The sequence below is a fragment of the Pelodiscus sinensis genome, chromosome 24 (assembly GCF_049634645.1).
Source record: "Pelodiscus sinensis isolate JC-2024 chromosome 24, ASM4963464v1, whole genome shotgun sequence".
Taxonomy (NCBI): Eukaryota; Metazoa; Chordata; order Testudines; family Trionychidae; genus Pelodiscus; species Pelodiscus sinensis.
This window is the reverse complement of record NC_134734.1, coordinates 22438062-22465835: the sequence shown is the minus strand read 5'-3', so window position 1 is coordinate 22465835 and position 27774 is coordinate 22438062. Positions and strand designations below refer to the sequence as shown.

General features: G+C 69.0%; 1 protein-coding gene and 1 long non-coding RNA gene across 2 annotated transcripts; one reads left to right on the top strand and one right to left on the bottom strand.

Moving 5' to 3' along the window:
* Positions 1-1408: 1408 nt before the first annotated feature.
* On the bottom strand, positions 1409-27774 carry THBS3 (thrombospondin 3). The gene is given in 24 exon segments (XM_075907233.1): positions 1409-3955; positions 4491-4630; positions 7520-7655; positions 7658-7691; positions 7839-8035; positions 8291-8339; positions 8575-8753; positions 11567-11760; positions 12024-12076; positions 13259-13377; positions 13588-13747; positions 15417-15524; positions 16137-16247; positions 17210-17362; positions 18800-18877; positions 19340-19480; positions 21128-21276; positions 21361-21412; positions 21702-21784; positions 22162-22188; positions 24544-24646; positions 24753-25009; positions 25164-25370; positions 27626-27774. Coding segments are annotated over 24 exon segments (2868 nt in total). The 5' UTR covers positions 27705-27774; the 3' UTR covers positions 1409-3896.
* On the top strand, positions 2448-4300 carry LOC142819510 (uncharacterized). Its single transcript, XR_012897439.1, has 3 exons — positions 2448-2564; positions 2751-2981; positions 4093-4300. It is a non-coding gene; the product is annotated as an uncharacterized LOC142819510 (long non-coding RNA).

Here is a 27774-nt window from a genome sequence, read left to right as displayed (position 1 = left end):
CTAGTGTTTGCCTCTGCCGCTCAGCCGGCCGCCTGACACGGGTGTTTCGATGCCGCCTCCGAGATGGTTCGCAAGGCCCCAGAAAACACTGAAATTCCAGCCTGCAGCCCGGAGCTGACCCGCCTGCCAGTCGTCCTCAGGGCTGGACCCTTTGGCTCCACCGCAGGGGCGACACATGGGGACATGCTGGCTCATGTGCCCCCACGTGCTGTGGACAAGGGACTGGCCAGCAGCTGGCAGGAGGCCAGCGGGGGGGGATCCACCCCCACACTCACAGGCTGCATTGCCTAGGAGGGGCAGGACCGCCCCCGCACTCACCTGCGGGAAGGGGAGCCATGCGGCCGGAGGAGCAGAGCCAGCCGGGGCCGCGTCCCTCTGCTCTCCCCGCTGCTGCCCATGAGTGCAGGGGAGAGGTGGACCCCTGCTGCCAGCGCTGGCCCCCCAGTCCTGCACGTCCTGTAGGCCACCTTGGTTGGGGAAAGAGGTGAGGGGGCGGAGGGGCAGGATCCGGGGCAGAGGGGGATGCCCTGGCCCTTTCCTGGGGGGTGGGTCTCTCCTCACCACTCACCCCTGCTCGACAGCACAGAGCCAAGGGAGGGAACTGGCAGCAGTAGTGGGCTGTTATTCTCTCTGAGGACACACCGGCTGCTGTGGCGGGGGGAAGTTTGCTGACAGGAAGGGCACTCTTAGGGGTACGCTAGCAACACTGTGACACAGCTGTGCCTCTGGTCAGAGAGGTCGCCGGCTGAGTCCAGGGGGCTGGTGGCACCTCACAGACTAACAGGTTTGTTTGGGCACTGGGGCCCACTGGACTAGCCCGGTGTCCTGTCTGCCCCAGAAGGATTGATCAGAACAGAACCAGCAAGTGATCCCTCCCGTCGCCCATTCAGAGCCTCTGACAAACAGAGGTTAGGGATACCAGCCCCGCCCATCCTGGCTAATAGCCATAGATAGACCTGACCTTCATGAGTCTACCCTGTTCAAGTGCTCGTCTTTACAACATCCTCTGGCAAGGAGTTCCACAGGTTGGCTGTGTGCTGTGCGAAGAAATACCTCCTTGTGTTGGTTTTAACCCTACTGCCTATTCATTTCATTTGGTGACCCCTGGTTCCTGTGTCACATGTTAATCTGTAGGGTGCTGCCGGACCCCTTCATTGTTTCTGGTGAAGATGCTCAGACCCAGCCCCCAAGTGAGAAGCAAAAAACCCAAGCACCCCAAAACAACGTAGCGCAGCCACACAGCGGCCCTTTGGTGCACCGTACACCGTGCAGGCGGCTCATTCGCACCCCTGAGTGCTGTAAGTGCAGCCAAGCTCTGGTGTGGACAAGCCTGAGGCAGGAACCCGGGGCCCCACGCCAGGCTCTGCAGGTGCCTGTTATCGCCTGGTTGCAGACGCTTCTGTCACACAACTGACAGCGCCGCTCCTCCACGGGGGGGCTAGTGCGGGGCGAGGGCACCACAGCCTCCAGAGAGACAGTCTCTGCCCGCGGCTGTGGTACTTAGTGGCACAGTCTGGGGCTGCCCTGTCGGGGCTGGGGCATGGAGCACTCAGGGCAGGTGGAAGGTTTGGAGATTGTAGCTACCAGCCTCTGACCGGCCTTTATTAACATATGCAAATTGCTATTGTCAGGGGCTTATAATAGGCAGGTTCGGGCTGACGTTCCCAGGGACGGCAAAAAGCACCTCCCCACCCCAAAGACCGAATTCCAAGTCCCTGCACCGCAGCACGGGGGCATGAGAGCGTCACAGCTGAACAGTTGTCAGGAACTTGTACCATGGGGAAACACGGGGGTATTTTCCTGTAACCTTGTTCTCCAAAAACTAACTGAAACTTCCCAGCACGATCCAGCCTAAGGCAGATGCTCAACCAGGAAACTTTCAACCCAAACAGCCTATGTTTGCTGAAGTGGCAAGCAACTGGAAATAGTCTTGTCATGGGAAACATCAGGCGCCTGTCACTACAGGCGGTGCTGCAGGTGCCTGTCACTACAGGGGGTGCAGCAGGCGCCTGTCACTACAGGGGGTGCTGCGGATCCCACTGACAAGCAGGGCTTGGCAGATGCTCAAAATGGCACTGCAATGCCCCCTCCTCTGGGGAAGGTGACACCCACCTGTGCGCCCTGCAGCCTGGACCTGGCAGCCCTGTGACAAGCTGGCACTGAATGGCATCGACTGAGCTTTGGGGGGTGCGAGCGGGGGCATCCCCAGCCCCTTGCACCAGGGCATGGCAGCCCCCGGGACCAAGGCTGCAAGCCCCCGGCTTGTGCTCTTGAAACTGCCTGGGCAGGACACCCTCCGGCCTCACCGCCAGGCTGGGCCGGCCCAGGGAAGGACTGAGTCCCGGGCCGGTGGGAGCGTGTTGCCCTTTTAAGAGGGGGCTCTCCATGCCTCAGTGCACTCGGGCCTTGGCATTGCCATTGTGGCTGCGGCTGGGGCCGGAGCCGGGCTGGGCGCTGCTCTTGGCAGGGGAAGGAGGCAGGATCCAGCCCCGGCAAGTGGCCGAGCCGAGCTGGGTGCAGCCGGGGTCTCCCCGCTGCTGTGCCTGGGCAGGGGCGTGAGGCAGGTAAGGGGGGCCCCGTGCCGGGACGGACAAGCGCTGCCAGGGACCCCGGGCTCGGGGCTGGGTGCCCAGGGGGAGGGGAGGAGGCAGCCGGCTCAGCTGCTCATTGTGACCTGCATTCAGCCCTGTTGCTGGGACACTTGTCTCCATGGCAACAGTAACTCTGATTATTTAACCGAATTCCCACAGAGCCGGGGTGCCTTGGAGCGCAGGGACCCGGAGGGTCCGGACGGGGCTGCGGGACTCGGCTGCCCCGGCTGGGGTGGCCCTGGCCCACCCGGGTCCACGGAGACCCACGGGATCCTGCCCGGCCCGGGGCCCGCGCCGGGCAGGTCCAGCCGTTCCTGAACTTTCCCGGGAGTGCGGAGCCGGAGCCAGGAGAAGCGGCGGAGCCGGGCGCTACCCCGGGAGCCCAGCGAGGTGAGACGTTGCCCGGGGACGGCCGGGTGGGGGGCCGCAGCTGGCGCCTCCCGCCAGGGTAGCAGGAGGGACGGGATGTTGTGCAGTGTTGTTCTATCCCCTGCCAATATTGCACTCGTCCCGGCCTCCTGCCTCCTTGGGCTGCTCCGCGCCCAGGCCCCCGTGGGGCCTCGCTCGCTGCTCCCGGCCCGGGGGGAGCCGGCCCCGTTCCTCCTGCGCTCGGGAGAGCGGGCGCTGCCTTTCAGAGGCACTGCACTCGCCCGGCCGGAGTCAGACGGGATCTGAGCCACTCGGCACGGAGGGGGGCCCCGGAGCAGCTTCCGTGGCGAGGGACTCGTTACCCCTCCTGCCGGGCTGACGTACCAGCAGTGCCCTGCCAGTGCGAGGTTCCTCTCCACAGCAGGGGAGCCCCGACACGCTTCAGAGGGGAGACAGGGCCAGTAGCTCCGAGTGCCGGGCCCGATCGGCCCCGCTGCCCCTGCCCTCCCCGCCTAGGAACAAGGCTCACAGGGTAGAAAACAATCAAACTTTATGGCCAGACTCAGGTTGGAGGTCCCGGGAGGAGTCCCAGGCTCTGGGCACCTGCAGTACCAGCTGAGAGGAGCTCGCCCGACACCCCAATCCACCGGCAGACACCAGGGCCTTGCGGTCCGTTGCCCTAGCCCAGCTCCGGGGGGCTGAGTCTGGCGGGGGGCATGCTTTGGCTATCCTGCTGAGGGGGGCAGGCCCAGCTGGGCTGGGCAGGCACCTGGCTACCATTGCTGCGACGCGAGGTCCGGTGGGTTCCAGTACCCGGGTCTGGCCTGCGGGGAGGCCCCAGGCATGGAGAGGCCAGGGCCTTGCTCAGGCAGGAGGCCCATAAGAAGTCCCTTGGTGACTCCCTTGGAGAGGTGCTGGGGCAGGGGGCTGGCTGGCTCACTCCCGGCCCTCCAGCAGGAACCGGCGGAAAGGCTCAAAGTCTCCAGGGATCGTGTCTGGCAGGAGAGAGAGAGAGGGTGAGGGTGAGGGTGAGGGTGAAGGCACAAGCAGGGGCCTGGCTCCCGGAACAGAACTCGCTGGGCACTTTGCTAGAACACGGCTCCTTTGCCCTGACCTGGGCTCATGCCTCTAGGGGCACCAGGTCCATGCAGGCCAGGGCAGAGGGTCGCTGCATCAGGGGACTGGGACGCGGGACCTTCCCTTCCCTTCTCGGGGCGCCGGCTCCGACCTGACCCCGTGGGCAGTGAGCGGAGAGGTGGCTGGGCCCCCCACGTCACAGAGGAGGCCCCTGCCCCGGTGCCCGGAGGCCAAGAACGTCAATAAAACCTACGCTGAGAAGAGCCGTGTGGAGTGTTTGACACCTGGGCCCCAGGCTGCGTCAGCGCAGCCCCGGTGGGGGGGACCCAGGGCGCACACCCACGGCGGGGCCGCGTGCGAAGGTTACTTGGGATTTAGCCCGGCCCAGGGCCGCCCTGTGGGAATTCTGTCTGCCCCCCAGCAGCCCTCTGGCCCAGCCCCCCAGCTGCTCACCATTGCACCGGTACTGCAGGTTGGACCAGATAATGTTCTCCTGGGAAAAGCAGAAGACGCCCAGGCGCCCGCCCCGCATGGTGGTGTCGATGATCACCCCGGAGTCAGCCACCAGACGGGGTCCCTCGTAGAGCCGCACCCTGGGCAGAGACGGGCCAGGGCAGTGAGCGCAGTGCCAAGGGGACAGGGGGCAGGGCGGGGGGCCAGTGCGTGCTGTGCCTTGGGGGGTGAGGAGACACTGGCCAGCAAGACCCAGGCAGAAGGGAGGGTGGGTGGCCAGTAAGCGCAGAGCCATGAGATGTGGGGAGGGGATTGCTGGCCAGTGAGGACCCAGGGGGTGGGGAGTTCGGGCCAGTGAGCCCAGTGGCACAGAGAGGGACACAAGGGAGTGAGGGGCCGGGCCAGTGAGTGCAGTGACACGGCGGGGGGGGGGGGGAAGACTGGTCAGCAAGACCCAGGAGCTGGGCGGGGGGTCGGGCCAGTGAGCGCAGTGCCATGGGGAGGGACACGGGGGGGGGCAGTGGCCAGCAGGACCTGGAGGGGCGGGGGGGGGGGGATTGGGCCAGTGAACACAGTGCCATGGGGTGGGACACGGGAGGGGGGGGGCAGTGAGCTCAGTGCCATGGGGGAGGGGCACTGACCAGCGAGACCTGGAGGGGTGGGGGGCGGGATCGGGCCAGTGAGCACAGTGCCTTGGGGAGGGACACGGGAGGGGCAATGAGCGCAGTGCCTTGGGGAGGGACACGGGGGGGGGCAGTGAGCACAGTGCCATGGGGGGAGACACGGGGGGGCAGTGAGCGCAGTGCCACGGGGGGGACACGGGGGGGCAGTGAGCGCAGTACCATGGGGAGGGACACAGGGGGGGCAGTGAGTGCAGTGCCATGGGGGCAGTGCCATGGGAGGGTCACGGGGGGGCAGTGAGCGCAGTGCCATGGGGAGGGACACGAGGGGGGGCAGTGAGCGCAGTGCCACAGGGAGGGACACGGGGGGTCAGTGAGTGCAGTGCCATGGGGAGGACACGAGGGGGGGCAGTGAGCGCAGTGCCATGGGGAGGGACACGGGGGGGCAGTGAGCGCAGTGCCACGGGGAGGGACACGGGGGGGCAGTGAGTGCAGTGCCACGGGGAGGGACACGGGGGGGGCAGTGAGTGCAGTGCCACGGGGAGGGACACGGGGGGGCAGTGAGTGCAGTGCCACGGGGAGGGACACGGGGGGGCAGTGAGTGCAGTGCCATGGGAGGGACACGGGGGGGCAGTGAGTGCAGTGCCATGGGGAGGGACACGGGGGGGCAGTGAGTGCAGTGCCACGGGGAGGGACACGGGGGGGCAGTGAGTGCAGTGCCATGGGGAGGGACACGGGGGGGCAGTGAGTGCAGTGCCACGGCGGGGACACGGGGGGGCAGTGAGTGCAGTGCCATGGGGAGGGACACGGGGGGGCAGTGAGTGCAGTGCCACGGCGGGGGACACGGGGGGGCAGTGAGCGCAGTGCCATGGGGAGGGACACGGGGGGCAGTGAGTGCAGTGCCACGGCGGGGACACGGGGGGGCAGTGAGCGCAGTGCCATGGGGAGGGACACGGGGGGGCAGTGAGCGCAGTGCCATGGGAGGGACACGAGGGGGGGCAGTGAGCGCAGTGCCATGGGGAGGGACACGAGGGGGGGCAGTGAGCGCAGTGCCATGGGGAGGACACGGGGGGGGGCAGTGAGCGCAGTGCCATGGGGAGGGACACGAGGGGGGGCAGTGAGCGCAGTGCCATGGGGAGGGACACGAGGGGGGGGCAGTGAGCGCAGTACCATGGGGAGGGACACGGGGGGGGGGCAGTGAGCGCAGTGCCATGGGGAGGGACACGGGGGGGGCAGTGAGCGCAGTGCATGGGGAGGGACACGAGGGGGGGCAGTGAGCACAGTGCCATGGGGAGGGACACGAGGGGGGGCAGTGAGCGCAGTGCCATGGGGAGGACACGAGGGGGGGCAGTGAGCGCAGTGCCATGGGGAGGGACACGAGGGGGGGCAGTGAGCGCAGTACCATGGGGAGGGACACGGGGGGGGCAGTGAGCGCAGTGCCATGGGGAGGACACGGGGGGGGCAGTGAGCGCAGTGCCATGGGGAGGGACACGAGGGGGGGCAGTGAGTGCAGTGCCAAGGGGAGGGACACAGGGGGGCAGTGAGTGCAGTGCCATGGGGAGGGACACGGGGGGGGGCAGTGAGTGCAGTGCCACGGGGGGGGCACTGGCCAGCAAGACCCGGGGGGCAGGAGGTGGGCAGGCGGGCGCCCCTGGGGCTGGGCCAGCTCCCAGGCTGCCCCGGGGCTCAGGAGGGGCCGTTCCCAGGCCCCAGCCCCTGGCCTCTGGGCGCCCCATTGTTTGCGGGTTTGCATGTGAAAGGCCTTTGCTGGGCCGGGCATTCCGAGCGGATTGGGTTGCTATGGCGACGGGGACAATGGCCGCTGAGGCCCAGCTTGTGAATGGGCCTGGGCAGTGGGGGCCGGTTCCCAGGCCTGGAGCTGCACAAACACGGCCCCCCCCACCCCCACCCCCAGGAGCTGCCAGCCAGCCGCCACGGCCACATTAAAAAGGAAACTGCCTTGCATGCCCGTCCTCCTGGGCCCAGCTCCCAGTGGGGCCCCCGGCTCCGAGAATGGGCTCCGGGCCCCCCCGGCAGCCCCACTGGGGCCCCCACCAAACCCATAGGATTCTGAGGTCCCACCACCAGCCTCAGGGCTCCCCAGGGCTCTGGGGTCCCCCCACTAGTTCCATTATCCAGCCCTCAGGTGCTGGGGCCCCCTGCCAGCCCCATGGTCCAGCTCTTGGGTGCTGGGGCCCCCCATCAGCCCATTATCCAGTCCTCAGGTGCTGGGGCCCCCTGCCAGCCCCATGGTCCAGCTCTTGGGTGCTGGGGCCCCCCATCAGCCCCATTATCCAGTCCTCAGGGGCTGGGGCCCCCTGCCAGCCCCATGGTCCAGCTATTGGGTGCTGGGGCCCCCCGCCAGCGGCCGGGCCCCACCGGAGGCGCGCGCTGAGCCTGGCCTCTCACCTGATGTAGCCCACCTGGGGCCTGTGCGTGAGCTGCCAGCGGTAGGAGGTCTTGTCTCTCCAGCCCACGTTGCGAGGGTCTTTCCAGAGGAGCCGGACCTGGTCCGGGGTGTGGCCCGTGTGCCACAGGGCGTTCGCAGGTGTTCCCCGGGGCCGTTCCTGGACTTCACGGCCTGGGGGACGCGGGCGGCAGCGTTAGGGGCGAGGGGGTGCCTGGGGCAGGGACCGCGGCTGCTGGGCCAGCCAGCTGCCCGGTGCTGTGCCAGGCCTGGGGGTCCCACGCCGCACCGGCTCCAGGCCCCCGCCTGCCCGGCACTGACCTTGAGCTGCAGGCCGGGCTCGGCCACCGCCCGGAAGGGCGTAGCCTGCCAGTACGTCTGCTCCGTCTGCTTCCACATCACCACGTAGAAACTGGCGCTGTCCTGGTAGCTGAAGATGAAGCCGGCGTAGTCGTCGTCCGTGATGGTGTTCACGTGGAAGGTGCCCTCGAAGTCCACCCCGTTGAAGGCCGTGTAGCCTGAGCAGGGGCGGGGGACAGGGTCAGCCGGGGCAAAGCGGCCCCAGTGCTCCCACTGGGCTCACGGGCCATGGGGAGGCACGGCCTTGCCCGGCATCACCCCAGCAGCCTGCGGCCTCCCAGCCTTGCTCTCCGGGGCCCTGGAGGTCCCGCCCGTGGGGAGCCTGGACCATAAAGCTCAGCGGAGGAGGGAGGCGGGGGGGGGGAGGTGTAATGTGCTGCAGAGACCAACACAGGCACCGGCAACCCACCTACCTACAGCCAGGCCTGGGTCACTGTTCATGGTCTGCACAATCTCCATGCCCTGAGAGGAGAGAATCGAAGCTGTGACTTCGGGACCCGTACGTACAGCTCCGAGCGCCCTGCCCCAGGGCCAGCACAGCTCTGGCCCCGCCCACGGTCCCTCTGTTTGCAGGGAGAGGCTCCCCTCGCCGTTCCCAGTGGTCACTCTCTCCAGTGCCGTGGGCCCGGGCCCCAGCCTGGGGAAAAGGGGCTGGGAATGGGCAGCTCACAGGCCCCACCCCCAGGCGCAACCGTACCTGATTGAGAACCACCCAGTTGGGGTCAATCTGCGCGTCCCCTTCGGGGTCCAGGATGACGGTCTGATAGGCCCGGAAGTCGGTCAGCGTCACCTCGGCGCTCTCCGGGCACACGTCCAGCTGGTCCACCACCGTATCGTTGTCAAAATCCTCCTCACACACGTCGCCCACGCCATCCCCTGAGAACGTGGCACACGCCCAGTCACGGGACAGGCCACGGGTCGGAACAGAGCATGCACAGAGCCCACGCTATCCCCTGAGAACGTGGCACACGCCCAGTCACGGGACAGGCCACGGGTCAGAACAGAGCATGCACAGCGCCCACACCATCCCCTGAGAATATGGCACACGCCCAGTCATGGGACAGGCCACGGACCAGGACAGAACATGCACAATGCCCACGCCATCCCCTGAGAATGTGGCACACGTCTGGTCACGGGCCAGGGCACAGGCCAGGACAGAGCATGCACAGTGCCCACACCATCTCCTGAGAACGTGGCACACGCCCAGTCATGGGACAGGCCAGGGGTCAGGACAGAACATGCACAGTGCCCACGCCATCCCCTGAGAACGTGGCACACGTCTGGTCACGGGCCAGGACAGAGTATGCACAGCGCCCACGCCATCTCCTGAGAACGTGGCACAGGCCACGGGACGGAATAGAGCATGCACAGTGCCCACTCCATCCCCCGAGCATATGGCACACGCCTGGTCACAGGACAGGACACAGGCTGGGAGAGAGAGCCCACGGAGCCCACTCTATCCCCTGAAGACACAGCACACGGCCGGTCCTGGGACAGGCCACGGGACAGGACAGAGTACATACAGCACCCACTTCATCCCGAGTACATAGCACATGGGCAGTCATGGGATGCACCATAAGCAGGGACTCGTGTGCAGAGCCGGGGGCTGACCATGGGGCAAGATGATACCAAGGTATGGAGATGGGTGTGGGGCAGGGCAATGGGTGTGAGGCAGGGCCCAGGGCAAGGAGGTGGGCATGGGCCAGGGTGCACAGGGCCCAGGGCGTGGAGGTGGGCATGGGGCAGGACAGTGGGTGTGGGGCAGGGCCCAGAGCACGGAGGTGGGTGTGGGGCAGGGTGCACAGGGCCCAGGGCGTAGAGGTGGGTGTGGGGCAGGGTGCACAGGGCCCAGGGCGTAGAGGTGGGTGTGGGGCAGGGTGCACAGGGCCCAGGGCGTAGAGGTGGGCGTAGGGCAGGGCGCACAGAGCCCAGGGCGTAGAGGTGGGTGTGGGGCAGGGTGCACAGGGCCCAGGGTGTAGAGGTGGGCGTAGGGCAGGGCGCACAGAGCCCAGGGCGTAGAGGTGGGCGTAGGGCAGGGTGCACAGGGCCCAGGGCATACAGGTGGGCGTAGGGCAGGGCGCACAGAGCCCAGGGCGTAGAGGTGGGTGTGGGGCAGGGTGCACAGGGCTCAGGGCGTAGAGGTGGGCGTAGGGCAGGGCGCACAGAGCCCAGGGCGTGGAGGTGGGCATAGGGCAGGGTGCACACGGCCCAGGGCGTAGAGGTGGGCGTAGGGCAGGGTGCACAGGGCCCAGGGCGTAGAGGTGGGCGTAGGGCAGGGTGCACAGGGCCCAGGGCGTAGAGGTGGGCGTAGGGCAGGGTGCACAGGGCCCAGGGCGTAGAGGTGGGCGTAGGGCAGGGCAGTGGGTGTGGGGCAGGGCCCAGGCCATGGAGGTGGGCGTAGGGCAGGGCAGTGGGTGTGGGGCAGAGCCCAGGGTGTAGAGGTGGGCGTAGGGCAGGGCAGTGGGTGTGGGGCAGAGCCCAGGGCATAGAGGTGGGCGTAGGGCCCAGGGCGTACAGGTGGGCGTAGGGCAGGGTGCACAGGGCCCAGGGCGTACAGGTGGGCGTAGGGCAGGGTGCACAGAGCCCAGGGCGTACAGGTGGGCGTAGGGCAGGGTGCACAGGGCCCAGGGCGTACAGGTGGGCGTAGGGCAGGGTGCACAGAGCCCAGGGCGTACAGGTGGGCGTAGGGCAGGGCGCACAGAGCCCAGGGCATGGAGGTGGGCGTAGGGCAGGGCGCACAGAGCCCAGGGTGTAGAGGTGGGCGTAGGGCAGGGTGCACAGAGCCCAGGGTGTAGACGTGGGCGTAGGGCAGGGCGCACAGGGCCCAGGGCGTACAGGTGGGCGTAGGGCAGGGCGCACAGAGCCCAGGGCGTAGGGGTGGGCGTAGGGCAGGGCGCACAGAGCCCAGGGCGTAGAGGTGGGCGTAGGGCAGGGCGCACAGGGCCCAGGGCGTACAGGTGGGCGTAGGGCAGGGCACACAGGGCCCAGGGCGTAGAGGTGGGCGTAGGGCAGGGCACACAGGGCCCAGGGCGACCAGGTGGGCGTAGGGCAGGGCGCACAGAGCCCAGGGCGTAGAGGTGGGCGTAGGGCAGGGTGCACAGAGCCCAGGGCGTACAGGTGGGCGTAGGGCAGGGTGCACAGAGCCCAGGGCGTACAGGTGGGCGTAGGGCAGGGTGCACAGAGCCCAGGGCGTACAGGTGGGCGTAGGGCAGGGCGCACAGAGCCCAGGGCGTACAGGTGGGCGTAGGGCAGGGTGCACAGGGCCCAGGGCGTACAGGTGGGCGTAGGGCAGGGTGCACAGAGCCCAGGGCGTACAGGTGGGCGTAGGGCAGGGCGCACAGAGCCCAGGGCGTACAGGTGGGCGTAGGGCAGGGTGCACAGGGCCCAGGGCGTACAGGTGGGCGTAGGGCAGGGTGCACAGAGCCCAGGGCGTACAGGTGGGCGTAGGGCAGGGTGCACACAGCACTGAGGGAGGGACTGCAGGGTACGAGGCAGGGCAGTGGGCGCTTGACTCGCTGGACGGAGGGGTCTGGGAGCAGCAGAGCCCCTGGCCCCGCTCGGGGGCGACTGTGGCAGTGCCAGCTGAGCCGGGGGCAGCGGGGGCAGCGGGGGGGCCGAGGGCCAGGCGCACGGCAGCGCCAGCGGGGCCCTGTCTGCCCGGCGGCCGGCCGGCTCCGGAGCCCGCTCACCGTCCGAGTCCTTCTGGTTGGGGTTGGGCACGAGGCGGCAGTTGTCGGGGCCGGGCGCCCGGTAGTCGGGGATGCCGTCGTTGTCGTCGTCGCTGTCGCACTCGTCCCCCACCCCGTCGTTGTCCGAGTCCAGCTGGGAGCTGTTGGGGATCTCGGCGCAGTTGTCCTTCGAGTCCTGGTGCCCGTCCCCGTCGCTGAGCCGGAGACAGGGGAGTGGGTGCGGGGTCTGTCTCCCCCCCGTTCCCAGGACCCCTCTGCAACCCCAGGGCCCCCCAGGGATGCTCACCTGCCCCGGGACCTCACATCTGCCCATGGGGCTCCCTGCCCCCCCATCTGCCCCCACCCCAGCTCTTGAGGGGCTCCCACCACCCCTTGCGGGAGCACAGGGCTGCCAGGCAGGAAAGCCAACAGCGCCCCCCCAGGACACCCCCCAGCCCCAGCCAGGCCGGGCCCCCACCTGTCCTCGTTGGTGTCGCAGACGTCTCCCACCAGGTCGCTGTCTGCGTCTGTCTGAAAGGGAGCAGAGCCCCGGTTCAGCAAGCAACCCCCGAGGCACGGCTCCGACGGCTCCCTGCCCCCGCCATCCAGGGGACCCCGGTGGCACCCCAATTACTGGGGGGTAGGAGGCTTCCTGCCCCAGCCATCCCAAGGTGGGGCCCGGGGGAGAAAACGTGGGAAACATCTGTCACGTCGGCCTGACCAATGCACGTGACTCAGTTTACCCACCCAGCGGGACACGGGAGCAAGGGGAGGATGCTGCAGGCACACGGGCAGGGCTCAGGCAGGCACGACAGCTACCAAGACAGGAGAAGCCTCCCCAGCCGGGAGAGCAGCTGAGGCAGGGAAGAGGTGGAGGCAGCCGGCCGGCGGGGAAGGGAGGCAGGAGGGGCCTGCGTTACTGCTGCTAGGGGCGGGCAGGGGAGCCCCACAACGGATCCCAGGACAGCCTGGGGAATGGGGGTGGCTTCCCCACCCCGTCTGGCTGCGGCCTGGCCTCCCCCGCTGGTGAGTGAGCAGGGGCTGGGTGCGCTGCCCCTTGGATCTGGCTGGACTCGCCGTGGGGAGCCCGCAGGGGTGGGGGGCTGGCAGCTCCCTCTCAGAGCTGGGGGCTGCAGAACTCAGCCATGGGGAAACCCTCGCTACGGGCTTGGCAGAAAACCGGGAGGCTCGGTGCAAGGGTGAGAGTGGGGGATGGTGGGGATTTTATTCCCTCGTTCTAAGGCACGTGAATTCTGCCCTGCAGTAACCCCGTGTGTGCCTCAGTTTCCCTGGGCCCTGCCCCAATACCTACATGGGGGTGGGAATTTCGGGGACGGCCTCCCCCAGGCGCACACTGGCTGATGCCCTTTGTGACCTGAGGCCTGGAGGGGGCGTGACCCGGTGACACCTTCTGCCTGGGAAGCAGGACAAAAGCTGGAGGGGGGGCCTGGTTGGGGGCTAGGACCAGGAGATGGGAGCGGGGCAGTCGGGGCCGGCTTGGGGCGCGGGATCAGAGCCCCCCGGTGGGCTGTCCTGGACGCCCCTGGTGCCTGTGCCGACCAGTCTGTGCTGGGCCGCAGCCCCGTCGCCTCGGCCCCCTCCAGTTCACCCTCTGGCTGCAGGGCCGGTGACAAGAGCCGGGCAGTGCACCCCGTGTGCGGCACCCCCGGTCCCTGTGGCCCCGCAGGCAGGGCCAGCCGCCGGGCCCCACACCTGAGTGGGGTTGCTCATTTCGGGGCAGCTGTCGCAGGCGTCCCCGACGCCGTCCTCGTCCCGGTCCGTCTGCAGCGGGTTGGGCACCCTGGGGCAGTTGTCGAGAACGTTGGGGATCCCTGAGGGGGACACGGCAGCAGGTGACCGGGCGTGGCCCACGCAGCCCCCACCCTAGCCCAGGCCCACCCCAGACCCTCTCCAACCAGGTCCCCCCGGCCCAGCCCCCCACCAGCCAGACCCCACAGGCTCCCAGAATCCAGGTGCCCCAGATCCCCCCCAGCGTACCCCCTAGCCCTGCAGCCAGGCCGCCAAACCCACCCCCCACTCACCATCCCCGTCTATGTCGTTGTCGCAGGCGTCCCCCTCGCCGTTGCTGTCCGTGTCCCGCTGGTCGTTGTTGGGTACGTTGGGGCAGTTGTCACAGGCGTCCCCGAAGGAGTCCGTGTCCGAGTTCTGCTGGTCTTTGTTGGGGAAGAGTCGGCAGTTGTCCTGGGGGAACAGAGACGGGGAGAGGCAAACCCTGAGACAGCCGGGGCAGACAAAGTCCTACCACTGCGGGGAGAGGGGGACAGGGAGAGACCCCCCCATCACTGCTGGGATGAAGGGGAGAGACCCTCTGTCACCACCCAAGGGGGAAGGGGAGAGAGACCCCCTGTCACCACCAAGGGGGGAAGGGGAGAGACCCTCTGTCACCACCAAGGGGGGAAGGGGAGAGACCCTCTGTCACCACCAAGGGGGGAAGGGAGAGACCCCCTGTCACCACCCAAGGGGGAAGGGGAGAGAGACCCCCTGTCACCACCAAGGGGGGACGGGGAGAGACCCCCTGTCACCACCCAAGGGGGAAGGGGAGAGACCCCCTGTCACCACCCAAGGGGGAAGGGGAGAGACCCCCCAGCACTGCTGGGATGAAGGGGAGAGACCCCCTGTCACTGCTAATTGGGGAAGGGGAGAGACCCCCAGTCACCACCCAAGGGGGAAGGGGAGAGACCCCCTGTCACTGCTGGGATGAAGGGGAGAGACCCCCTGTCACCACCCAAGGGGGAAGGGGAGAGACCCCCAGTCACCCCCAAAGGGGAAGGGGAGAGACCCCCAGTCACCCCCAAGGGGGAAGGGGAGAGACCCCCTGTCACCACCCAAGGGGGGAAGGGGAGAGACCCCCCTGTCACCACCCAAGGGGGAAGGGGAGAGACCCCCAGTCACCGCCCAAGGGGGAGGGGGAGAGACCCCCCTGTCACCACCCAAGGGGGGAAGGGGAGAGACCCCCTGTCACCACCCAAGGGGGGAAGGGGAGAGACCCCCAGTCACCGCCCAAGGGGGAGGGAGAGAGACCCCCAGTCACCGCCCAAGGGGGAAGGGGAGAGACCCCTTGTTACCACCCAAGGGGGGAAGGGGAGAGACCCCCTGTCACCACCCAAGGGGGGAAGGGGAGAGACCCCCAGTCACCGCCCAAGGGGGAGGGAGAGAGACCCCCAGTCACCGCCCAAGGGGGAAGGGGAGAGACCCCCCTGTCACCGCCCAAGGGGGAAGGGGAGAGACCCCCTGTTACCACCCAAGAGGGGAAGGGGAGAGACCCCCAGTCACCGCCCAAGGGGGGAAGGGGAGAGACCCCCAGTCACCGCCCAAGGGGGAAGAGGAGAGACCCCCTGTTACCACCCAAGAGGGGAAGGGGAGAGACCCCCAGTCACTGCCCAAGGGGGAGGGAGAGAGACCCCCAGTCACCACCCAAGGGGGAAGGGGAGAGACCCCCTGTCACTGCCCAAGGGGGAGGGAGAGAGACCCCCAGTCACCGCCCAAGGGGGAAGGGGAGAGACCCCCTGTTACCACCCAAGGGGGGAAGGGGAGAGACCCCCAGTCACCCTCAAGGGGGAAGGGGAGACACCCCCGTCACAGGAAGGGGGAGGGGGAGAGACCCCCAGTCACCACCCAAGGGGGAAGGGGAGACCCCCTGTCACCCCCAAGGGGGAAGCGGAGACACCCCCGTCACAGGAAGGGGGAGATCCTTCCCCCACCACGCCGGAGCCCCATCATTGATGGCGGCAGCAGCGGCATTGGGCAGGGAGTGCCCCACAAGCGGAAAGCCCTGCCCCATGGCCCCCACGGCGGGGGAGGGAGGGGGACTGTGTCTGGGCACGAGGGGGCATCTGCCTGGCCCAGGCACCTCCACGTTCTTGATGCCGTCCCCGTCCGCGTCGTCGTCACACTGGTCCCCGATGCCGTCGTTGTCGGCGTCCTCCTGCCCGGAGTTGGGCGTCAGCCGGCAGTTGTCCTGGAGCCAGGGGCCGCGTTAGAGAGGGGGCAGCAACCCGGTCACCAGGCAGCCCCTCGCCTCGACCGCCCGGGAGCCCCCCGATCTCTGTGCTGCACCCCCAGGACCCCCGCTTCTGGGGCTGGGTTCCCCCCCGACCCCTCCTCAGTCCTGGAGCTGGCTCCCCCTTCAGACCCCCCCTCACTCCCGGGGCTGGCTCCCCCTTCAGACCCCCCCACTCCCGGGGCTGGGTTCCCCCCTCAGACCCCCCCCCACTCCTGGAGCTAGTCCCCCCTCAGACCCCCCCCCTCACTTCTGGAGCTAGTCCCCCCTCAGACCCCCACTCCCGGGGCTGGCTCCCCCTTCAGACCCCCCACTCCCGGGGCTGGGTTCCCCCCTCTGACCCCCCCTCACTCCTGGAGCTGGTCCCCCCTCAGACCCCCACTCCCGGGGCTGGGTTCCCCCCTCAGACCCCCCCCCCACTCCTGGAGCTAGTCCCCCCTCAGACTCCCCCCTCACTTCTGGAGCTAGTCCCCCCTCAGACCCCCACTCCCGGGGCTGGGTTCCCCCCTCAGGTGCCCCCACATTCCTGGGGCTGGGACCCCCACCAGTCCCTGCGTCCCAGCCCCCCACCTGCTGGCAGTGCTTGTTGTTGTCAATGCAGGGCAGGGGCTCGTCCGGGTAGCCGTCGATGTCCGTGTCCTGCCCACACACGTTCCCATTGCCGGCCCAGCCCACGTTGCACTGGAGGGGAGGAGGGGGGAGTGGGAGCCATCATGGGGGGGGGACAACTCCACAGGGAGCAACCAGCCATGGGGTGTGTCTAGACTACATGCCTCCTTCGACGGAGGCATGTAGATTAGCCAGATCGGAAGAGGGAAATGAAGCCGCGATTAAAATAATCGCGGCTTCATTTAAATTTAAATGGCTGCCCCGATCTGCCGATCAGCTGTTTGTCGGCAGATCGGGGCAGTCTGGACGCGATGCGCCGACAAAGAAGCCTTTCTTCATCGACACAGGTAAACCTCGTGAAGCCAGGTTTACCTGTGTCGATGAAGAAAGGCTTCTTTGTCGGGGCATCGCGTCCAGACTCCCCCGATCTGCCGACAAACAGCTGATCGGCAGATCGGGGCAGCCATTTAAATTTAAATGAAGCCGCGATTATTTTAATCGCGGCTTCATTTCCCTCTTCCGATCTGGCTAATCTACATGCCTCCGTCGAAGGAGGCATGTAGTCTAGACACACCCATGGTCCCCCCCAGCACTCATGGGGCCCTGCCCCCCCCCAGCGCTCACCGGGCCCTGCCCCTCCCCCCATGCTTACTGGGCCCTGTCCCATCTGTGCCCCCCCAGCGCTCCCGGGCCGGTGTGACGTCGGGGGGGGGGGCTGTACACTCTAGTGGCCCTGAGTCCACCCTGTGGGGCGTTCACTGGTGGCTGTGTGGGCTGTGGGTGACCCCTACTGGCCGGTGTCTGTAAGCGCTGCCCAGCTCACCTGGCCAGGGGAGGGGGTTGAACAAAGAAGGGGGGGCTGCGGGGGGGGTGAGCGGGGGCAGACTAACCAGTGTAGGGGGTTCGGGGGCTGTGACCCCTCCCCCGGGCTGATCTCGGCGCAGCAATAAGCCCTCCCTGTTCTCCCACCCGGGGGCGCAGGGCCGGGGGGGTCCCCGCCGCGACCCCACACCCGCCCCTCCCCCCGCACTCACGGCACAGGACACGTCGCCGTTGCGCTCGAACACGCAGTAGCCGTTGACGTCGCAGGGGCTGTGGCCGGGGCTGCTGCAGGATTTCTGGGGGACGCAGCCCAGCGTCTGGTTGCCCAGGAAACCCGCCTTACAGGGCCCGCACCGGTAGGAGCCCTGCGGGGAGAGGGCGGCGTGGGGCCGGAGGCAGCGGGGCGGGGGCGGCCTCTGGCCCACGGCGGCGGGAAGGTTTGCTCACAAGCCCTGTGCTTCCCCCCCCACGCCTAGCAGGCAGGCCCGGGGGGAGACACGGTGGGGCAGGGTGCGGGCCACCCCCCGGGAAGCCAGGACGGGACCGCGACTCCAGGTGGCTTTTCTTGGTCTCGGGACAGGCCAGGGGGCCTCGCGCCGCGTTGGGGTGACCAGTGAAGCTGGGCTGCTGCCTGTCCTGCAAACTGAGCTTTGGCACCGCCGCCCTTTCCAAAACGCCCCCGTCCGAAGGGCTCCGGCATCAGGGCGGCGCGTGCAAGGGCGCGGGCACGGAGAAGGGGAAAGCCGCCACGAGCGCCCCACTGGCCGAGGAGGGAGAGGCCTGAGAATCGGAAAACGTCCGCCGGATGCCAGGCCGAGCCAGCGGGCAGAGCCGGCGACAGGCAGGCGCGCCCGAAGGCGGGACGACTCGCCAGCGAGGGGGTGAGGAGATAACCGGGAAACCCCCCGAGCTCAACACCCTCCAGGACGCTGTCAACCCCCCGGCTCCAACAGGGAGCGCGCAGACAGGGGCGGATGGGGCGCTGACGGGCTCTCTGGGTTCAGTCCCGCCGAGCCAGCTCCTCGCTCGCGCCCAACCCAGCTGAGACCGACTCGAGCCACGGCAGCCTGTAGGACCAGCAGCGGGTGGGTGTCCATGTTATTGCCTTTCCCTCAGAAAAAGGTGCCCCGTGCGTCTCAGAAGCTGCGCAGAGACGGGGAGGCCCAGCCAGGCCGTGGGCAAGGGAGCAGGCGGAGGGATGGGCGAGGGGCAGGCGGAGGGACGGGCGAGGGGCAGGCGGAGGGACGGGCAAGGGGGCGGGGAGGCCACGGGCGAGTGGCAGGCGGAGGGACAGGTGAGGGGGCGGGGAGGCCTCAGGAGAGGGGCAGGCGGAGGACGGGCGAGGGGGCGGGGAGGCCTCGGGCGAGGGGCAGGCGGAGGGACGGGTGAGGGGGCGGGGAGGCCTCGGGCGAGGGGCAGGCGGAGGGACGGGCGAGGGGGTGGGGAGGCCTCGGGCGAGGGGCAGGCGGAGGGGCGGGTGAGGGGGCGGGGAGGCCTCGGGCGAGGGGCAGGCGGAGGGACGGGCGAGGGGGCGGGGAGGCCTCGGGCGAGGGGCAGGCGGAGGACGGGCGAGGGGGTGGGGAGGCCACGGGCGAGGGGCAGGCGGAGGGACGGGTGAGGGGGCGGGGAGGCCTCGGGCGAGGGGCAGGCGGAGGACGGGCGAGGGGGTGGGGAGGCCACGGGCGAGGGGCAGGCGGAGGACGGGCGAGGGGGCGGGGAGGCCACGGGCGAGGGGCAGGCGGAGGAGGCGGGCGAGGGGGCGGGCGGCCGGGCGGGCGGCCGGGGGGGCGGGCGCTACTCACCATCGTGTTGGTGCAGATGGAGTTTGGGTCACAGCCGCCATTGTTGCCATCGTTACATTCGTCAATATCGGTACAAACCTGCAGAAGGCCAGAGAGATGGGCACCCCCTGGCATGGCCCCCCGGGACCCCGCACCCTCCCCAGGGACCCCCACACCCTCCTTGGCACCAGCCCCCCCAGCACAGGGACCCCACGCCGGCCCCCATCCAGATAGCACAGGGAACTCACACCCTCCCCACCACCACAGGGACCCCGCGCCCTGCCGGCCCTTAGCTGCCCCTGGGCCTCACACTCAGGGGCTCACTGGCTCCCCCCTTGCCTGCAGCCCCAGGACGGGGAGCCTGGGCTGGACCTGGCCTGTCGGCAGCACCCCCGGAACACTCTCCCGCTGCGGATCCGTCCCGCCCAGCGCCCCCGGGGACGGGATCCTCCCTCGGTCCTGCTGCAGCCCCGCCCGCCGGCGGATCCCCCGGCCCCCGTGCCCGGGCTGGGCACACAGCCTGCCTGGGGAGCCCTGGCCAGCCGCCCCAGCGGCACCCACCTGCTTGCTGGCCTTGGCGTAGTCCGCGCCCACGCCGGAGACGAGGTTCCCCTTGTAGCCGCGGGGGCAGGGCTCGCAGCGGAAGCCCGGCGCCGTGTTGATGCACCTGGAGCCCGGGAAGCAGGGGTCCGCGTAGCCGCACTGCCGGACAGAGAGAGGCCCCGAGGGCCGCTCCAGCGCCCAGCCCTGGCAACAAGGCCCAGGCTCCCTCGGGCCCCGTTCCTTGGCCCCGGCGGCAGGGGACTCCCCCCGGGGGGTGCAGAATGGGCGCTACGGGGAATGCTGGGGCGCGACAGGGCAGGGGGGCTCCTGGGGGGGAGGGGGTGTCGCTTGGCAGAGGCGTGGATCCCGGGGGGGAGGGGGTGTCGCTCGGCAGAGGCGTGGATCCCGGGGGGGAGGGGGTGTCGCTCGGCAGAGGCGTGGATCCCGGGGGGGAGGGGGTGTCGCTCGGCAGAGGCGTGGATCCCGGGGAGGAGGGGGGGTCGCTCGGCAGAGGCGTGGATCCCGGGGGGGAGGGGGTGTCGCTCGGCAGAGGCGTGGATCCCGGGGGGGAGGGGGTCGCTCGGCAGAGGCGTGGATCCCGGGGGGGAGGGGGTCGCTCGGCAGAGGGGCGGGTCCCGGGGAGGAGGGGGGGTCGCTCGGCAGAGGGGTGGGTCCCGGGGAGGAGGGGGGGTCGCTCGGCAGAGGGGTGGGTCCCGGGGAGGAGGGGGGGTCGCTCGGCAGAGGGGTGGGTCCCGGGGAGGAGGGGTTGTCGCTCGGCAGAGGCGTGGATCCCGGGGGGGAGGGGGTCGCTCGGCAGAGGGGCGGGTCCCGGGGAGGAGGGGGGGTCGCTCGGCAGAGGGGTGGGTCCCGGGGAGGAGGGGGGGTCGCTCGGCAGAGGCGTGGATCCCGGGGGGGAGGGGGTGTCGCTCGGCAGAGGCGTGGATCCCGGGGGGGAGGGGGTGTCGCTCGGCAGAGGCGTGGATCCCGGGGGGGAGGGGGTCGCTCGGCAGAGGGGCGGGTCCCGGGGAGGAGGGGGGGGTCGCTCGGCAGAGGGGCGGGTCCCGGGGAGGAGGGGGGGTCGCTCGGCAGAGGGGCGGGTCCCGGGAGGGGGGGGGGGTCGCTCGGCAGAGGGGCGGGTCCCGGGGAGGAGGGGGGGTCGCTCGGCAGAGGGGTGGGTCCCGGGGAGGAGGGGGGGTCGCTCGGCAGAGGCGTGGATCCCGGGGGGGAGGGGGTCGCTCGGCAGAGGGGCGGGTCCCGGGGAGGAGGGGGGGTCGCTCGGCAGAGGGGCGGGTCCCGGGGAGGAGGGGGGGTCGCTCGGCAGAGGGGTGGGTCCCGGGGAGGAGGGGGGGTCGCTCGGCAGAGGCGTGGATCCCGGGGGGGAGGGGGTCGCTCGGCAGAGGGGCGGGTCCCGGGGAGGAGGGGGGGTCGCTCGGCAGAGGGGTGGGTCCCGGGGAGGAGGGGGGGTCGCTCGGCAGAGGCGTGGATCCCGGGGGGGAGGGGGTGTCGCTCGGCAGAGGCGTGGATCCCGGGGGGGAGGGGGTGTCGCTCGGCAGAGGCGTGGATCCCGGGGGGGAGGGGGTCGCTCGGCAGAGGGGCGGGTCCCGGGGAGGAGGGGGGGGGTCGCTCGGCAGAGGGGCGGGTCCCGGGGAGGAGGGGGGGTCGCTCGGCAGAGGGGCGGGTCCCGGGGAGGGGGGGGGGTCGCTCGGCAGAGGGGCGGGTCCCGGGGAGGAGGGGGGGTCGCTCGGCAGAGGGGCGGGTCCCGGGGGGGGGGTCGCTCGGCAGAGGCGCGGGTCCCGGGGCGCTCACCTCGTCGATGTCGGCGCAGTGGGTGCCGTTGCCCTGGGAGCCGGGCGGGCAGGGCCCGCAGCGGTACCCGGGGTACTCGTACGTCTCCATGCAGTCCACCCCGCGGAAGCAGGGGCTGGGGCTGCAGCGGGAGCGCTGCTCGTGGAAGCCTGCGGGCAGAGCCGGGCGGGCGGGTCAGCGGGCGGCCAGTCCCGGGCAGGGCCCCAGCGGGCGCGAGCCGGCCGGCCACTCACCGCACACCTGGCACTCCATGATGGTGTTCCGGATCAGAGACATCTCCTTCACCTGCGGGGCAGCAGGGGCCGGGTCAGAGCCAGGCCGGGCGCCAGGGGATGCTGCGCCCAGCCGGCCCTGCCAGGCCCACCGCGGGGCACAAGAACCTTCCCCACCCCCGGGGGAGGGGCAGGTGTGTCGGGGGGGGTCCAGGACACCCGGCTCCTGGCTGCGGTGACATTCGGTGGCCGTGCCTGCGCCCTGTTCCCTCCCCCCCCAGCACGCGTGTGTCTTGCGCCTGGCACCCAGCCGCCAGCTCCCCCCAGGCACAAGCCGGCCTGCCGCAGCGCCCAGCACTCACCTGCTCCCGGATGTCCTCGCGCAGCTCCCCCAGGACGCGGTTGAAGAGGGTCAGCTGGGTGACCAGGGCCTTGGCCTGCTCCCCTGCCCACACAAAGGACAAGGTCAGGCCCCGGCCCGAGCGCTACCCCTCACATCCCAGGGGAAGGGCCGATGCCACCAGCCAGCGGGAGCCGAGTCCGCCGGGAACAAAGCCCGAGTCCCACCTGGGTGCCCGGCTCTTGCCTGCTTGCAGAGCCAGGCGAAACCCGGCCCGCCTGGCCCAGCCAGTGCCTGCTGTCCCGCCCCACGACCACACCTCTGGGCCGCGCCGGGCTGAGACCCCCACGCTCACTGCACGGGTGGCCGTTGGAGCCGCCGCGCGGCTGCACAAACGGTGAGCCCACGAGGCACCCGCACGACTCCCCCGCCCCGCGGCCCCCTGCTGCCCAGAGCCCGGGGGGGGAGCAGCCACAACTCACCCAGGATGGAGCTGAGCACCCTGGTCACTGCGGGGGAAGAGACGGGAGACGTTAGTCCGCACGGCACAGCGCCTGCCCTCAAGTCCAGTCCCTGCCCTCCCGGCAGGACCACGCACCATCTAGCCCATCCCTGGCAGGCGTCTGTCCAACCTGCTCTGAAATATCCCAGGGATGGAGATTCCACAACCCCCTGGGCAATTTATTCCAGTGTTTCACCCCCGACAGGCAGAAAGTTTTTCCTAATGTCCAACCTGAACCTCCCTCGCTGCAGTTCAAGCCCCTTGCTTCCTGTCCCGTCCTCAGAGGCCAAGGTGAACAATTTCCCCCCTTCCTGCCTGTGACACCCTTTTAGATCCTTGAAACCGCTCGTGTCCCCTCTCCGTCGGCTCCTTTCCAAACTCAACAAGCCCCGTCCTTCGGCCTCCCTCCCAGCTCATGTTCTCTCGACCTTTCATCGTTCTTGTTGCTCTTCTCTGGACCCTCTCCAGTTTCTCCACCTCTTCCTTGCAATGCGGCGCCCAGAACTGGACACTCCTCCAGCGGAGGCCTACCCAGCGCAGAGCAGAGCGGGAGAACGACTCCTCGAGCCTCGTGTCTCGCTCACGACGCTCCTGTTCGTGCAGCCCAGAGTTGTGTTTGCTGGTTTGCGACAGTCGCACGGTTGGCTCGTATTTCGCTTGTGATCCACTCTGACCCTGTGACGGCGCGTCGGGGCCCCCGACCCTGCTCCCCCGCCCGCAGCCAGATGTGACTCCGCCAGCCAGTAGAATAGAGGGGTTGTTGCTTCTCAGAGATACGGCGCGGCCCGGGCTCGATGTGGACATCGGAGTAAGGGGCAGGCAGCCTCAGACCCCGTGGGGCAGGGGTACACAGGCGCCTGGTCCCCCGGTACTCGATTTAGTCCCGTCTCTTCGTGTTTGCCCAGCTCCCATCCTGCCCCCAGCCAGGTGTCCGTCTCCGCCTCCCTCCCTTTGTCTCTCCCCTGGGAAGAGCCTTGTTCTCTGCTCCGGCTGGGACTAGGTGTCTGGGTCAAAGCACACGTGGGTGAGTCACTGGGAATCTCACCTCACAGCACAGCCAGGTGGGGACACCAGGGTACAGAGCAGACAGCCCCCCCCACCCCCACTACATCACAGACCCCTAGATCCCTTTCTGCAGGACTCCTTCGTGGACAGTCGCTTCCCACTCTGCGTGTGTGCGCCCGAGTGTTCCTCCGAGTGGGGGACTTTGCGTCTGGCTGGAGGCCTCACATCCTCAGGAGGTGGCTGCAGGGGGCACCCGCCCCAGGGGGGAGGGGGAGAAGGGGGTTGTCACTCAGTGCTGGCACAGGAGGTGGCACCTTGCCAGCTGGGTTTGGCCTGGCAGACTCTCTCACCAAACTGTGTGTCCCTGAGCGTGTGACTACCCGTGTTCCCTACATAACACACACGTGGCTCACTGGCTTTCTACGTGTAACACGGATCTTGTCCATGCCACTGCAGTTAGCCCTGTTCAGTGTGTGACATGCATAAGCATATGTACCTGGGCCCCCTGTATGTGCCAGTGTGGTGCCCATGTTCAGTATGTAACACATATGTGTGTGCACATGCCCGTGCTGGGTGTGTAATGTACATGTGTGTGGCCTGTGTGCATTTGTATGGTGCCCATGTTGAATGCATGACATACATTTGTATGACATGTCATACAGTGCATGACATGCAAGCATGTAGCCCATGTGTGTCTGTGTGGTATCCATGTTGGGTGCTGTGACGTAGTGGGGGTTCCTGGCTGGTTTCTATGCTGCTGGCTCTGGGGTAACCCCCACTGGCTGCCGTGGGTACCATGACCCAGCAAAATAGGATGAGTCACTATGCAAACCAGTGGCCAGACACCCCCCATGGAGAGGGACAAAGGAAGGTGGATGCTGCCCTGGCTGGGGGGCAGGGCTGGAGGAGGGTTAGTGGGTTGCTGGCTGTCTGAGAGCATGGAGGAGAGCCTAGGGGAAGGGGCTGGAGTTTAGGGGCCCGGTCTCCCCCATCTCAAGGGGGCCTGAGGCATCCTAGCCCAGCTCTGGGACCAGACTACATCTGTGCTGTGCTGTATCCTGGAGAGGCAATAAACTTCCTCTATTCCACCGGCTGGTGCAGTCTGGTTGTGCCATTTCGGGGTGCAGGAGACGGGGGACCCCCAACGCGCCGTCACAGGTGCATGCCATATGTGTGTGCAGCCTATATGCATCCGCGCAGTGCCCATGTTGGGTGCATGACATATGCATGTGCAGCCCATGTGCATCTGCATGGTGCCTGTGTTGGGAACACAACATATGTGTGTGCATGCATGCAGTACCCATGTCGGGTGCATGACGTATGCGTGTGCAGCCCATACGGCGCGTGCTGAAGTTACCTGCGTTCTGGATGGATTCATCCCCTTGGAAGGGACACTCACTCAGGGCCCCAACTCGGCTCATGGACCCTCCTAGAATCAGCTTCATTGACTCCACAAAGCCCTGCTCCACAAAGAGAACCCGGCTCAGCCCCGGGCCGCGCTCCCGGAGCCTGGGGGGCAGGGAGGGACCCAGCCGCCGCCCGCGTGGGCCGCCCCCTAGCACTCACCTGCATGCGCTGATAGGCCTTCTGCCCGGTGCGCAACTCGACCCCGTCCACCTCGGCCTGGGGCAGGACCGCCAGCTCGGGCAGCCCCACGCTGGAGTCCACCTGCTTGCAGTCCACGTAGAGCTCCATGGCGAGGGCGTCCCCGCGCAGGCCGCTCAGCCGCACGATCACCGTGTGGCTGCGCCCGTCCGCCACGCCGGCGTGCTGCAGGCTGACCGAGTGCACCTTGCCGTCCCCCCGCGTGTAGCGCACCAGCACTGCGGAGCAGGGGGCGGGGCCGTGAGGGCGTCGCCCGGCCAATGGCCCCTCCCCAGCGTCACCAGGCCAGCGCCCTGCCTGTGCTGCTGCACCTGGGCCGGGAGCCCGCCTGGATCAGCAGCTCCCCGCGAGATCTGCCCCGCTCGCCCCTACCTTTGCTGGTTTTCCCAATGACCGAGGCCTCCAGCCACCTGGTGTTGTCCCTCTTGGAGTACAGGCCGAAGAGCAGCCCGCCCTGCTTGGGGGGCAGGCGGAAGGTGGACAGGAGGTAAACGTCGTCCACAGCCAGGAGCTGGGTCCGGATCTTCTCTGCCACGCTGGCCATGTGCGAGGCCTCGGTCACCGTCAGCAGGTCCAGGACTGCAGGGAGGGGAGAAGAGGCACCTACAGGCCCCGGGACCTGCCGCCCCCGGCCCTGCGTGGCGGAGGGATGTTTGGAGGGCCCCCGTGTCAGGCGCAGGCTGGCCAACGGGCCGCGCTGGACACGCTGCCAACACCAGACGCGGACCGATGCCAACACAGAGAACCCACGTCGCCCCCAGGGGGTGCCGGCCCTGCTGGGGGGCTGGAGGCGCTGCCATTCTGCCTGAGCCAGGATCAGGGCCCCCAGGATCCCCCCCCATCCCTGCCCACCCACACTCACTGCTGTTGAGCCTGGAACCGCCCCCAGGGGCCCGACCTCCGCAGCACCCGGACGTGGAGGGAGAAACCCGGCCTAACGCCTCGGATGCCAGAGCACGGAGCCCTGGCCCCGGAGACAGCTGCAGCCCCACAGCAAGGCGCAGGCTGGGCACCGGGGGCAGCACTCCCCACAAGGTGGCGCTCCGGCACCGCAAGCTGCCAGGCTGGAGCTGTCACCACCAGACCCGGACCAGCCGTTCCCCAGAAAACAGCAGGGTCGGCTCCGGCTCCGGGGAGCTCCGGCGAACAGGCCCCGCCCCAGGGAGGCCAAGCCCCAGAGAGGCAATGGGGCACGCGGGGGGTTACCTCTGCCTGTGGTGTCTCCGGCAGCCAGGCACCCACCTGGCTGGACCAGCTCCCCCCGCCCCCGGGCCAGCCCCCCAGGCTGCAACGGGCTCTTCTGAAGAGCCTGGCGCTCCAGAGTTCAGCTCCTGCCCCTGCTACCGGCTCCCTCACACCCCCTCTCCTGTGAACGGGGGATGGTGACACCTGCCCACAGCCCGCCCGGGCGAGGAGGGTCGCCCGTCCCGGTGGGGAACGCCAGCTGCCGAGGGGATGGGGCTGAACACAGGGGGCCTTCGCCCCCCACGGACATTCAGCTACCTCCGGGGTGGGCCCTGGCAGCTGAGCGACACCCCGGCACCCTGGAGCCCCCCCGGACTCTCTCAGAGCGGGCATGGGGCACAGGCTCCCCAGCGCACCCCGAGATGCTGCGGGAAGCCAGGGCGGCAGGGGGCAGCTTGCGCCCCTGCATTAGGTGAGTGCTGCCAGCAGCCCCTCAAATCCAGCCCCGCACTCGGGGTCACCAACAAAGCCGGGGCCTGGGGCCGGCTTCCCGACGAGAATCTGACATAGCCCTTTGCACTCTGACCTCAGGCTGCCCCCGGCACTCCCAGCCCCTCTCCACTCTGACCCCTGGCAACCCTCTGGGTTCACCCGACCCCCAAGCACCCTGAACGCGACCTGTCCACACAGCCGTGGTCCCTGTAACCTGGGCGCTTGGGCAGCCACCCGGGAGAGATTCAGCTGGTTGGCAGAGCACCCGCGGCTGCCCAGAGCCAGCCGCGTGGCTTTCTCTTGGTGGTGCACATCAAAGCATGGCCTGGTGCACATCATAAAATTTATTCCACACACGGACAGGGAGGGGGGAATGAAGAGGGAGCATTGCCTGACAACACCTCTGACCCAGGCTGCTCCCGGCCCGCCGTGCGCTGGAGGCAGGCTGAATGTTTCCATTGCTAGGCTTGTGTGCAGCCTTGGCCTGCTCCGCCACCACCAGTCCCTGCAGAGCTCTGTGGCCAACACCCCGTCCTGGCTGGCCCCCAGGCCCTCCAGCAGGCCCGCTCGGCGGCGGCTCTGTGGTTTCCCAGGCGCGGGGGAAGAATGTCCTTCTGTCCTGCAGCACAGAGCCCCAGACACTTGTACCTGGCCCCAGCGCCCAGCGCCAGACCTCCCAAGGAGGCCAGGGATCCAGCTGCCAGGTCCCAGCCGGCTCGCAAGCCCCGGGGAAGCCGCTCCGGGCCAGCCTGCGGCCAGAGCTGCCCCGACAGAGGAAGGAGGATCCGGGCGCACTGGCCAGTCGCGCTGCACAGCTGGAAGCCGGGAGCGGGGGTGGGGTCCCTGGAAGGGGGGTCCAGAGGAGAGGCCGGGTGGGGTGCAACATGCTGCTGGAATCTGCCCTTTCCCGTCCCTGGCACCCCAACTCCCAGCCAGTGCGAGGGCCCCCGCCGCGCCCCCAGCCCGGCTCCTCCCTGCGCCCACGTCCCCTCGACGCAGCATCCCGGCCGGCAGGTCAGGGCCCGCGGCGGCCCCGGGCCAGGCTCCCCGGGCGAAGGGCGCAGAGCGCAGCGCCTCGCGGCGCAGCCCAACAGCGCGGCAGGCCGCCCGTGCCGGCTCGGGCTCCCGGCGCGCTGCCGGGCTGCGCCCCCGCTCACCTTGCAGCTCCTGCCGGGCGCAGCCGGCCGCGCCGAGGGCCAGCAGCGCCAGCAGCCCGCGCAGCGCCGCGCTCTCCATGCTGCTCCCAGCCTGCGCGCCGGACCGAGCGCCGCGGCCGGGGGCGGGAACAAAGCGCGTCACTCAGGGC